General features: G+C 40.0%; 1 protein-coding gene across 2 annotated transcripts in view; it reads right to left on the bottom strand.

Moving 5' to 3' along the window:
• Positions 1-12,850, bottom strand: part of UBE2V2 (ubiquitin conjugating enzyme E2 V2) — a 33,207-nt gene that overhangs the window by 15,792 nt on the left and 4,565 nt on the right. The window contains exons 1-2 of one of the 2 annotated variants that reach the window (XM_070044045.1): positions 5,409-5,433; positions 494-642 (exon numbers count right to left, since the gene is read on the bottom strand). In XM_070044045.1, the coding sequence (XP_069900146.1) occupies positions 494-642; positions 5,409-5,418 (159 nt within the window). In that variant the 5' untranslated portion in view covers positions 5,419-5,433. Of the gene's footprint in view, positions 1-493; positions 643-5,408; positions 5,434-12,850 lie in introns of those variants that run through there. The other variant, XM_030859796.2, reaches the window with a different exon arrangement.

Here is a 12,850-nt window from a genome sequence, read left to right as displayed (position 1 = left end):
TTACATCAAAATACACTCTTTGCTCTTCCCAAATACCCCTCCATTTCCTCACCTTTTCTCCTCTCTATCTGGAATGTTCTCCATCCCCATCACCACCTTCTGAAATCCTACCAGCCAGTCCTTTAAGGCTCATTCCAAAGGCAACTTCCTCCACTGTTCAGCTTTCCTCAATTATTCCAGCTAGAAGAAACATATTCTAAAGTCCCGCAGTGAACTTTCTCTGCCATATTCAGAATCTATCATTTGTGTTCATTTCTTCTCCTCTACTCAACTGCAAACACTTTGGCAGCAATGATTGTATCGGTCTTTTCCCCCCAATCCTCCAGAAAATCAAGCATCAATAAATGTATACAAAATAAGTAAAAGGTGAGGAAGTGTTTCAGTTAAAGTTATCATAATTATTTATTTTAATATCAATATTATAAAATAAAATGCTTACTCTAAAGTGACAATAAATATTAATAGAAAAAAATATGTAATTTATAGCACTGACCCTTGGTGGCCCAATAATCATGCCTGTCCACCTTGTAAGTGTCATATCTTCATCATCTTCCAGGCCCCAGCTAACCGTACCATCGCCTACTCCTTTTTGTCCTTCTTCAAGTTCTTCCAACAAGCGAAAATTACGAGGAACTTTAACGCCTATACAAAAGAATGTCAATGTAAATGTAAAAAGCTCATAATTATAAGGGCTACACATATTCAAATTCAGCTTTTCCCAAATTAACCTTTAAAAATTATTTCCCAAAAAGACAAAATTCCCTTTAAAAAGCATTCTGCCCCCAAAAATGCTGAATCTAAAAACCCTTCAAAATGAAAACGCTAAAGAAAGCACTGTTCCACACATTAACAGCAGTACAGAACATGTATATAAATTCCTAAGCAATCAGTTTTAAACTGACATAAATCAATCATAAGGGAATCATCGTAAGTGATTATTTTTCCATAACTGAGACTCCTGTTCCTCAGCCAAGAAACGACATCGAATAAACAGGCGTGACCAGGAAGTCCATAAAAGCTCCATTTCATTAGCATATACTCTCCAGTAATCTTCAAAGAAGAGAATTATGTTCCATCTGTAAAAACGCACTAAGAGGTACTATTTTGAGAATGCTGACCCCACCCTCGGTCTTGAGCCAGTCTGCTGGCTGCCTAATAACCAGGGGGCCCCGTCTCCACCGTCAGCAGGCTGGAGGCTGGAAAGCCAGCCTCCTGGATGTTTCCTAAGACACGTCCTTCTCATCTGGGCCCAACCCAGCAACAGTTTCACAATCCAACAGCCTTTCTCACACTTCCACTTCTTTAGACCTCCTCATTCTAGTTATTTCTAAAGTCTTACCACAGAAATGTTCCTCTCTGCCTAGAACCCCCAGCCTTTCACGGTCCCTACTCCCTCACTCTCACTGAACCTGGTCTTTGCCACCATTCTGACCTCCAACCCCTGGAACCAACCATGATTTGTGCACTTTATCACAACCTATCCTAGGATCACTGGCCTGGCCTCTCTAGAGGATGGACCCTGTGGTTTTCTGTGTTCTCAATAGCATCTAGCATGAAACACCCTCCAGGCCCACTGCACAAGTCTTGAAAAAAATCAGGACCCTCTCCTTCTGGCTCTGGAGCACCGCCTCTCTCCCTCCCTCCCTCCCTCTCACATGCAAGCACACAGACAATCATGAGGCAGGAAAAAAAGTGACGTCTCTTTTAAGGCGACTGTCATTTTGTATAACTTATCTCTCTTGCTGAAACTAAAACATCTCTTTCAGTTACTAATTTGTAGTAATGCTTCTGGACAAATAATGGAAAGCCAATAAGTACTGTAACTTAAAAACACTAGCCACGGGGCTTCCCTGGTGGTGCAGTGGTTATGAATCCGCCTGACAATGCAGGGGACACGGGTTCGATCCCTGGTCCGGGAAGATCCCACATGCCACAGAGCAACTAAGCCCGTGCGCCACAACTACTGAGCCTGCGAGCCACAACTACTGAAGCCCGTGCGCCTAGAGCCTGTGTTCCGCAACAAGAGAAGCCACCGCAATGAGAAGCCTGCGCACCGCAATGAAGACCCAACGCAGCCAAAAATAAAATAAATTATATTAAAAAAAAACTAGCCACTTAATGTACTGTGCTTCATAAAAAAGGCTTGAAAATCTTGGGCCACAGAAATATGGGGCTGTTATAAATCACAAAAACAAGAGTACTCATTATCACAACTACAATAATTAGTAATAACCATTTGTTCAGGGTACACTGTGTGCTATTTTAAATAAATTATCCCATTTGATCCTAAAAGCACTCATTTTACAGTTATAGAAACTGAAGTTTGGAAGAGTAAGTGACCTACCCAAGGTCACACAGTTACAAGCGGCAGATCCAGTATTAAAACCCAGTTTCTAGACCAAAGTCACTCTCTTAACCGGTGGGTTATACAGCGAGCCATCCCGGCAGCATCGTGGGTGCTGCCCAAGGCCAGCTCCCAGTGCCGCTGCCTCCCAGACAGGGGCCCCGGCCCTGTTTTCTCATCTATAAAAGGGAGACCACGGTGGCTTCTGCTCCAAAGAACCACTGTGAAAATTAAACAAGGTATCTATCTTAAACAGAATAAATGTTGACTATGACCAGTTTAGTGTCCATATTAAATAAAATTACAAAAAACTTCCATTCACCTCCATCTACGTTTTGGGAGAATTCAAGCTCTCTGTACAGTCCTGAAGGTTGGCCCCCAGGAAACAGTCCCCTGAGCGCTAAGTTTCTATGCACATAACACTGGGACAACTGCTCTTCCCTGCAGCTGCACAGTCAGAATCTCCACCATCTATTGCTACTGACTTGCTTTTTAAAGGCTTCTTAAAGGACCCTGATTACCCTTACCATTATGAAGTCATTCCCGAAGAAAAATTCTAAATTTGTGTTGAATTTTGTTGCCTCCTTTTTATTAACAATTCAGTCAGGTAAGCTTTATGCGCATCCAAAACTACAAAGCAAACAATGTAAAAGTAATGTTTCTTTTTACATAAGTGCCATAAAAGTGATAAACCTAGTGACTGCTAAACTTTTCACCATTTCTCTATGCTGCATTTTGGGGAAACAGTTCTAAGATTAATGGATCAGTTACTGGCAATGTTAACATTTAAAAGATTATAGCAGCTAAGATTATTTTGTTTTTAAAGTATAAGACTCAAAACAAACACCAGTGAGCTATATTTTTAAATTCAGGGCTAGAGTACTCTGGTTTTATTTCAACCAAGCACTAATGTCTGTGAAGAGAAAACACCACGAGATGGGGATGTTGGTCTGTGAGTGTTGCAGTGTGTACATAAGCTGCCCTCTGGATCTCTTGCCATGTCTGAGTCGCCTTCTATTAGTTCTGCTTGCCTTTTTCCTATGTGTGTATATGTGTGCATGTTGTTGTTATTACTGTTGTTGTTTAATAGTTTTAAATACTTTAATCCCTTAGTCTGGGATCTTCATTAAAAGAAAAAAATCCTCAGAGACCATCCAGTCCAAAACCTAACTCTTTAGAGAAAAGAAAATTCTCACCAGGAAAAGTTAGGTGATAATCCTAAAGTCACTTAACTACCAGTTAGTTACCAAACCAAGTCAAAAACCCAAGTCTCCAGGCATCCACTAATCTAGTCTCCTCCTTACTACATTACAATGAACCTCCATTCATAAGACGTAAGACCCAAAATAATATTATTCAAAAGCAAAATGCTGAATGCAAACAACCTAGAAAACATGCTTCCAGTTTTTAATCTCAAGGCTATCAGATTCCTAATAATGTAACTTTAATTCCCACAATACCAAAAGTAAAGGCATAAACACTGCCAAATAAAAACTAGAATGAGTCTTGAAATGCTGTTTATTAGGAACATGGATTTCCCAATTATAACTCATAAATATTTTTACTTTTTTCAGTTATAAGGAAAAAAGCCCAAATAAAACCTTAAACAGTAATAAATCTGTCAATCTATCCACACAAACATAAGAAATGACAGCAAAGCAAATTTAACATCACTTTGCAACCAACCATCTAAATTAAGAAAGCTCTGATAACACTAAAAAAAAAAAAAAAAGATGAGGTGGTATAGTTTTGAAGAGGGCCAGGTGAATTCCAGTTCTACACTCTGGGATGTAGAAAACCCAAAAATAAATAACTATGAACATTTCAGTGTTCTTTCTTTCCAGATTACTTTCGATATATAGTAATATATGGTTTCTGTGTTTTTTCCCAAATGATATCATGACTCATAATTTTGTAACTTGCTCTTTTCCTCACTTACAAACATGTTTCTATATAAGCATAATCAAGTACCATTTTTAAATGTCCTGGCGAATAATATTAGTCATGTTGGGGAACGGGGTGGGCAGGACTTCACTGGGCACCCTTTCACACTATTTGACCAGGTGAATCATCATCACCTACAGAAATGAAAGGAAAACCCCCATACAAACAGAATGAATTTCTTCCATCTTATCTGCTTTCCAGCCCTAGGTAGCTGGTCCTCAGGAACACCCCGGCTCCCCGCACTACACGCCCAGAGTGGCGGTGGTAGGTTAGGGGAGGGAGTGTCGGGGCGCCCAGCTTATGGGCTGGCCAGGCTGCGTAACTGCCCCTGCAGAGTTCTCTTAGGCGCTTGGGCTTCTGTCACCCTTCGACACACCTGAGGAGGCACGCTGCTAAGATGGAACTCCTGAACAGCCCCACTTGTAATCTGAGTGCTGGCTTCCCATCCCACTCTGGGAGTTCGGAGTCCCCGCAAACTCCCAGCAGGCTGACTTAGTTAAAATGGACATATTTATTGAGCACCTCCTATGTGACAGACATTTGCTAAAAGCTTTACAGGCAGAAGCATTAAATTTTACCTTATGTTGTTTTAACATCACCATTTCACTAAGTAAGAAAATTAAGGCTTAAACTACTAGGTTGGGCCACATGAGTGAAACTGCTGATGTTCAGGCATCTCTGTGATCAACAGAAAGTGATTTTGCAAGGTTCACCCTGAAAACATGGAGAGCGAGTGGGGGAGGCGAGGAGGGAACAAGTCTCAAAGCCCAAGCTGCCCGCCATTACTCTCACTCCCTCCCCTCAGTCCTGGATGGCACGCACATCCCTGGCCCTGCAAATCTGATGGGAGGAGGAACACGTCATGACCAGCTGTGGGGGCAACTGCCAAAAATAAATCCTGCTCTGAACGCTGGTAAAAAGAGCCTTTCCATGTATCACACACCTGGGTGTGCGCGAAGGCAAATATTTCCCTACCCAGGGAAATAATATAACTGTCATTTTATATTTTTCTAAGTACTTTCCCATACAGTCATCTAACTGAATAAGGGAAATATCTTTTGAGGTATGATGGGCAGATATATCCAATTTTCACAAAGATCAAAGACATGAAGTAACTCACTCAGGATCATGGCAAGCCAGTAGCTGAGTCAAAAGTGAAATTCACATTTCTCAGCATGAGTACAACTGTTTCCATTACTGCATACTTCAGAAAATAAAAAAGAAAGCAGGGAAACTTCAGAATGTGTATGACTTAAAACACATGTTTTTCAAAATATACACATTGTTGAAATTCACTATATAAACAAAAACATCATAAAGAGAGTTTTAAAATTCAAGTCTAAGAAATAGGGACTTACCTTCTGATTTTGCATTGCTTAAAATTATATATTAACAGAAGCATTTATAAAAGCTCTCTGTGAATAATATTTTCTAATTTTTCAGAAATTTAAGACTCAAATTATTTGTTTGGTTTTAACATTCTTTTCTTCCTTAATGGGATGAAACAAAATTAGGAAAACACCACATGTAGAGGAACATGCATTAGGCATCAAAGCACTGGGAAACCTTTTTGATCATATCCATTACTTCTACATTAATTCATCCCTTCACTCAATAAACCTCTGACTACTGGATGTAGTTACTATGCTAGGCACTTGATACCAGGAGGACCAAAACCTTTGTTTGCCCTCAAGAAGTTTACAGTCTATGAGAGGAGGACAGTTAAAGAGATAGAACAACACAAAGTAAAACATCCTCTGGGGACACCTAGGAAGGACAACCAACCCCAAAGAACAGACAAGGAAGGTCTCCTTGAAGAAGAAACTGTCCAGGTACAACATAAAAGAAACCATTCAGGGAGAGAGTAGGTGAAAATATTCAGGACGTCAGTGGGGAAAATTAAAAAACATAAGCAAAGAATGTCAAAAAACTGAATAAACAGAGCCATCTGCCTACATGAGAAACTCACAGCAAATACATAAGTTCTCCTCAAACTAATCCACAGATTCTTACAATTTAAACTGAAATTCCAATAGCACTGTTCTTGGAACAGAACAAAGAGTCCTAATATTCTTATGGAAAACTTAAGCAGCAGGAGTTTGGAGAAAACTTTTAAAGAAAAAGAAAACAGAGGGGATAACTTCCCTAGATATTAAGACTTCCCCATCAGCCATAGAAAGTAATTAAGATAATGTGAAGTCAGTGCAAGAATCGACAAACTAATGAAAAAGAAAGCCCCCAAACAGATACATGCATGTATGAAAACAGGATATGTAATAAAGGCAGCATTAAGAGTCGGCAGGGGGACTTTCCTGGCAATCCAGAGGTTGAGACTTTGCCTTCCAAAGCAGGGGGTGCCGGTTCGGTCCCTGGTCAGAGCTAGGATCCCACACACCTTGTGGCCAAAAAACCAAAACATAAAACAGAAGCAATACTGCAATAAATTCAATAAAAACTTTAAAAAATGGTCCACATCAAAAAAGAAAGAAAGAAAGAAAGAGTCAGCAGGAATCCACACTAAAAGAAGACCAATCTTGAATCATGTACCAGAAAAATATATATGTAATTATTTTGCTTTAAAGAACATTAGCGGAAAACTGGCAGTCTGAACAGGGCCCAGAGATAAAAGTTCGGTATCAAAGTTAATTTTTTGATTTTGATAATTATATTGTCAAGTAAGAGAACGTCCTGGACTTCAGTACATACACAGTGAAGTATTTAGCAGCGAAGAGGGGCATGTCTATAACTTATTCTCAAATGGTTCATTAAAAAAAATGTGTCTGTGGCGGGGCGGGGAAAGAGGGAAAGAGAGTACACACGCAAGCACATGCAAAAATCTTAACTAGCATGGGGTAGGATTTCCTCATACTGTTCATGTAACTTTTCTGTAAATCTGAAATTATTTCAAAACAAAAAAATAGGGAAAGAATGGACTGGACTGTTCGGTAAATGATGTTAGAAAATTTTATCCACATGGAAAAATAAATTCGATCCCTATCTCACAGCATACATGAAAATCAATCCTAGGCATGTTAAATGCCTAAATGTGAAGAGCAAAACGTAAGACTTTAGGAAAATATATGATATCCTCCGACCTTGGGATATAAGAAAGGATTTCTTTTAAAAAAGCACAAACCAGAAGATTGATAAACTTGACTAAAATTTAAAAACCAACTTGACAAAAGAGCCACAAACTGTTATGAGGAACATAACCAGGAAATGTCAGCATCCAAAATATACAAAGAATTCATCCTATGATTCAACGAGGAAAACAAAACAGTGAATAAGGAGGTTCACAGGAGTGGAAACAGGGATGTACAATAAACATATAAAAAGGGTGCTCAACCTCAACAGTAATCAGGGGAAGCATGAATTAAACCATAACGACTCCCCACCAGACTGACAAATATTAAGTCTGGCAATATTTGGTTTGACGAAGATGCAGAAATGGAGGCTCATTCACTGCTGAGGTTGGCATAAACTGGTACAACTCTGGGAGGAAACTGGTAACATTCACGGATCCTGGCCGTTGAGGATAAATGAGCAAAGAGCCAGAAACTGCCTGGAAGGGCAGGTGTGCTTGCAAATTCAGACTTCACCTGCGGCGGTGAAGACCAAGGGAGGGGCTTAAGCACAGACTTCAAGGACAGGAGGGCAGAGGGGAGAACAACATCGGCTGTGATGAAAGAGCAATCAGGGAAAAAAACGTTAAATGCCTCCACTAAGAAAAATGTGGTTCGTTTTATTGTTGTAATTCTGTGATTTTATTTATTTCCAATAACCAAAACTAAACATCAAGCACGAGCTAGAAACTGTGCTAGGCCGTGGGATCTCACACTGACAGTCCCAGCCCTCATGGAGTCGACAGCCTATCAGGGCAGCAAGACACAGAAATCACAGCGTATGAGAGGCATTTAGATGACAAAAGCAACAGGAAAGTTTCCTAAAGCAGTAGTTTTGCTCTATCACAAAACTAGACAGGTGACTTTGGGTAAAGTGTCTTTTTCTTCCACTCTGCTTACTTTGATGTAAAATGCGGGACTAAACTACATGAGCCCACCCCAACCCAGCTCACTGACCCGCACATAGAAGCCTACTTCAGGAGGGGTCCGGCTGGACTGGAGAGAAAGGAGAAATCCTGTCCCCAGGTCTCTGCCCCACCTCCATCCTCAGCTTCAGAACCCTTGCGGAACCACGTTATTCCTAAAGCTCCTCCCAAGTTTAGGATTCCTGAATTCCATTTGGAGGACTGTTTCAGAACATCAGACATGACCCTTTCCTAAGAAGTCAAAAACAAAAAGCAAAAAAAGCAAAAGGGAAAAAGTAATAAACATAAGGTATAAAAATTTTAAGTTGATTTTTAAAATATTAAAACTCTATATCATCAATAACCAGTTACACTGAAGTAGTAAATGGATAATATGTATTTCATAGACAGATATGAAATACAACTGATAATCCAACAAGGAAATGAACCAGAGGGAGGGAGACACAAGAGGGAAAGATATGGGAACATATGTATATGTATAACTGATTCACTTTGTTATACAGCAGAAACTAACACACCATTGTAAAGCAATTATACCCCAATAAAGATGTTAAAAAAAAAAAAAAGAAAATGAACCAAAAGAGAAAATAAGAAAAACATGCAGCCTTAAAAAAAAAAATGACATTACTGTACTCCCATCAAAAAATAAAATTAAAAGCACAGTAAACACAATGCCAGCAAGACAGTGGATAAACTACATTTATCCATCCTTACACATCACTGGAAATTGACTACACCTTGCTGAAGAGGGAATCTGACAAAATATAATAAGAATTTTAAAATATTTATACACTTTGATTTATACTCCAGTCTGTGAAATCCACCCTCAAGAACAAAGCACAAGGAGTGTAGCCGGCCTCAGAGCCAGCTGTGAACAACCTGTCTCCTGTCTCCAGGCACGCGCCCTCCTGGTCAGAGGCCAGGGCTACTCCCCTCCCCCCGACTCTGGGCTGGCCTTGCCACTTGTTTCGACAGAATGCAATGCTGATGCGGTTCTGGGCTGGGACGAGCCTCGTCAGAGCCCTATAGCTTCTGTTTGGTTTTCTTGGAAGCCAACCACCATACAAATTCTGACCTCCCAGACACTACTGGGATGCGAGGAAGTCCAAACAGAGCACCTGGAGTGGCCATGCGGACTAGAACCAAGGCACCTGGGCACAAGGCCCAGCCCACCGTCAGGTGAAGGGAGACTGGCAAAACCACACAGTCAGCCCCCAAATCATAGGAATAAATCACTGTTTGAAGCCATATATCCATTTCAGATATTAAAATTTGTCTTAGAATTGATGAAATATGGCAGATGAAAATAAATCTGAAAAAAATTTCAAATCAAACGTACATCTGAAGCATCTGTACTATACCTTCAAACACAAATCCTCTGGATTAAAGGATTTGCAAAGTGCCTCGAACTCGTGGTATGGAAGCTGCATTATGTGCAGTAGAATGTGAACCATGCTACTGGTACTCTTTAGGTGACAGCCAAAACCACTCTGTCACCAGCCACTCTCCCAAAATTCTGCAACTCTTCTTACGGCCTATGTGCTGTATACTAACTCAGGTAAGGAGAAAATATGCAGCTTCATGTGTTTATTTAATGAAAGTATTTGAACACAAAATATCCTTTTAGTACCGCTTCACTTCAGAAAAGTAAACTCAAAACAAAATTTAAAAGTAAAACATCATCATACACAAAGGGGGAAAGCTAGATTTGACTTGAGCCATTTGTTTTCTCATTATTAAATCACTCACATAGAAACTGCACCATAAGGAAATGACAACATCGGAGGCACTCAATAAACACGTGGTGCGTTTATGGCAGACGCTTACTTTCAACCTTTCTGTCGACACTTACGGGCCAGTCCTGAAGCAGGTGATGCCGATTCTGAACACTGAATCCTTTCCCCAGCATCTTGGCGGTGGTGATGGGTGAGGACAACCATGTAGGCGGACGCATTCAAATGCAATAAGCTACCTCAAGAGATTTTGCTCAGAACACTACTGCTATCTCAATGAGGCAGACTAACCAGGGAGAACCGAGTTACTTAATATTCTCCAGGAAACCTGCGAGCAATGTTTACTTCAGAACTCAGAAGGAATGCCTCCCTGAGAATAAGCTCGGGAGTGGCAGAAAGCTAGGTGAACCACAACATACTCTGCTTCCTCTCCAGCAGGAACTTCCAAGTGGAGTGAGGACTGGCACACCTCCCCCTCTCCCTCCCGGAGACCACCTACAGGGTACAGGGGCTCTCCTGTGGCACCAGGGAGCTGCAGTTAGAAGCAAAGGAAGTATCCCGCCAAGTCACTGCTGGCAGGGTGAACACTTGAGAAAATTTAAAACTTTTCAATAACTTAAGTATATCCTCTCAGGAAACAACCACTTACATCAATACTGTTTAGTAAGCTGTAACCGATAATTTAGTTAGCAGGTGACACTACCATGAATAACAAACAGTAAACCAAGCTATGCATTGTTGGTACTTTTCAGTAACATTCCAGTCACTAGACTGAAAAAAATCTATGGCATAATTACATACAAAGAATAAACTGCTTGAAGCATGCCTGCTATCTGGCTATATAACTCTGTTAATGTAACATTAAACCTCACACCTGGCAAGACAGGGCTTAGACTCCTACCCTCTGTCATGTGGTAATCCTGTATAATAATCATAACCAGACCATCACTTAGAACTTACATATGTCAACATGATGTTTTTAAAACAAAGAGTCAGGTAGACGATGAAGTACATACCAAAAGCCAGACTTTTCATCTTAATAAAGTAGAAAAAAATAGATAAATTGGACTTTATCAAAATTTAAAACTTTGGGGTTTCAAAGGATACCATCAAAAAAACCAAAAAACCTACAGAGAGAAAATATTTACAAACCGTACATCTAATAAGGAACTTGTATCTAGAATATATAAGAACTCTTACTACTCAACAATAAAGAGACAAATAACGCAAATTTTTTAAGACGGGCAAACCAGAAATGAACCCACACTTATGTGGGCAATTAATCTACAACAAAGGAGACAAGAACATACAATGAAGACAGTGACTTCAATAAATGGTGCTGGGGAAACCGGACAGCTACATGCACAAGAATCAAACCGGACTACTCCCTCACACCACACACAAAAGTAAACTCAAAATCCATCAACGACTTAAATGTAACACCTGAAGCCTTAAAATTTCTAGAAGAAAACTTAGGCAGTATGCTCTTTGACATCAGTCTTAGCAATAATTTTTTGGATGTCTCCTCAGGCAAGGGGAAAAAAAAGCAAAAATAAGCAAATGAGACTACATCAAACTAAAAGCTTGGCACGGTGGAGGAAACTATCAACATAACACAAAGGAAGCCAACAGGATGGGAGAAGACATTGGCAAACACTACGTCTGATAAGGGATTAATATCCAAAATATACAAAGAAATCATACTACTCAACATCCAAAAAAGCAACCTGATTTAAAAAATGGGCAGAGGATCTGAATAAGACATCTTTCCAAAGACACACAGATGGCCAACAGGCACGTGAAAAGACGGTGCTCAACATCACTAATCATCAGGGAAATGCAAATCAAAACCACAATGAGACACCACCTCACACCTGTCAGAACTGCTGTCATCAAAAAGACAACAAAAAACAAGTTGGCAAGAATGTGGAGAAAACGGAACCCTTGTGCACTGTTGGTGGGAATGTAAATTGGTGCAGCCACTATGGAAAACAGTATGGAAGGCCCTCAAAAAATTAAAAATAGAGCTACCATACAATTCAGCAATTCTACTCCTGGCTATTTATCTGAAGAGAACAAAAGCACTATTTCAAAAAGATATATGCACCCTTATGTTCACTGCAGCATTATGCACAATAGCCAAGATATGCAAGCAACGTAAGTTCCCATCAATACATGAATGGATAAAGATGATGTGGAAGGTGCACACACGTGCGTACACACACACACACACACACACACAAATACACTGTAATACCATTCAGCCATAAAAAAGAATGAAATCTTGCCATGTGCGACAACACGGATGGACCTAGAGAGTATTATGCTGAGAAATAAGTCACAAAGACAAATGCTGTATGATTCCACTTACATGAAGCAACCAAAAAGTTTATAGAACACAGCGTGATACAGAAGCAGAATCAAAGAACCTGTAATCAAGAAACTAGCTCTGGACTCAGCATCTAGCTAAGTAATCTTGTGAAAGTCATTTCATATCTAGATAGCGCTCATCTATAAAATATACTTTGCCTAGAGCCTAAATGATTCATAATGTACTTTCCATGAGCACTACTATTCCCATATATGTATAAGGACCTATACAAGCCATAAGGACCTCTCTCCCCTTCTGTAGTTTCAAACTTTGCTGAGTTCCAAATTAAACTGAAAATAACATCTGCTCTTACACAAGTCAGCAAAGACTGTGTAAACAAGAATACACTTCCAAACCCAGTCCTGAAGTCCCATCTTACAATAATATCTCAAAGATTTACTTATAAATAC

The sequence above is a fragment of the Globicephala melas genome, chromosome 17 (assembly GCF_963455315.2).
Source record: "Globicephala melas chromosome 17, mGloMel1.2, whole genome shotgun sequence".
NCBI lineage: Eukaryota > Metazoa > Chordata > Mammalia > Artiodactyla > Delphinidae > Globicephala > Globicephala melas.
The sequence above is the reverse complement of the archived record's forward strand: the minus strand, read 5'-3'. Positions and strand labels throughout refer to the sequence as shown.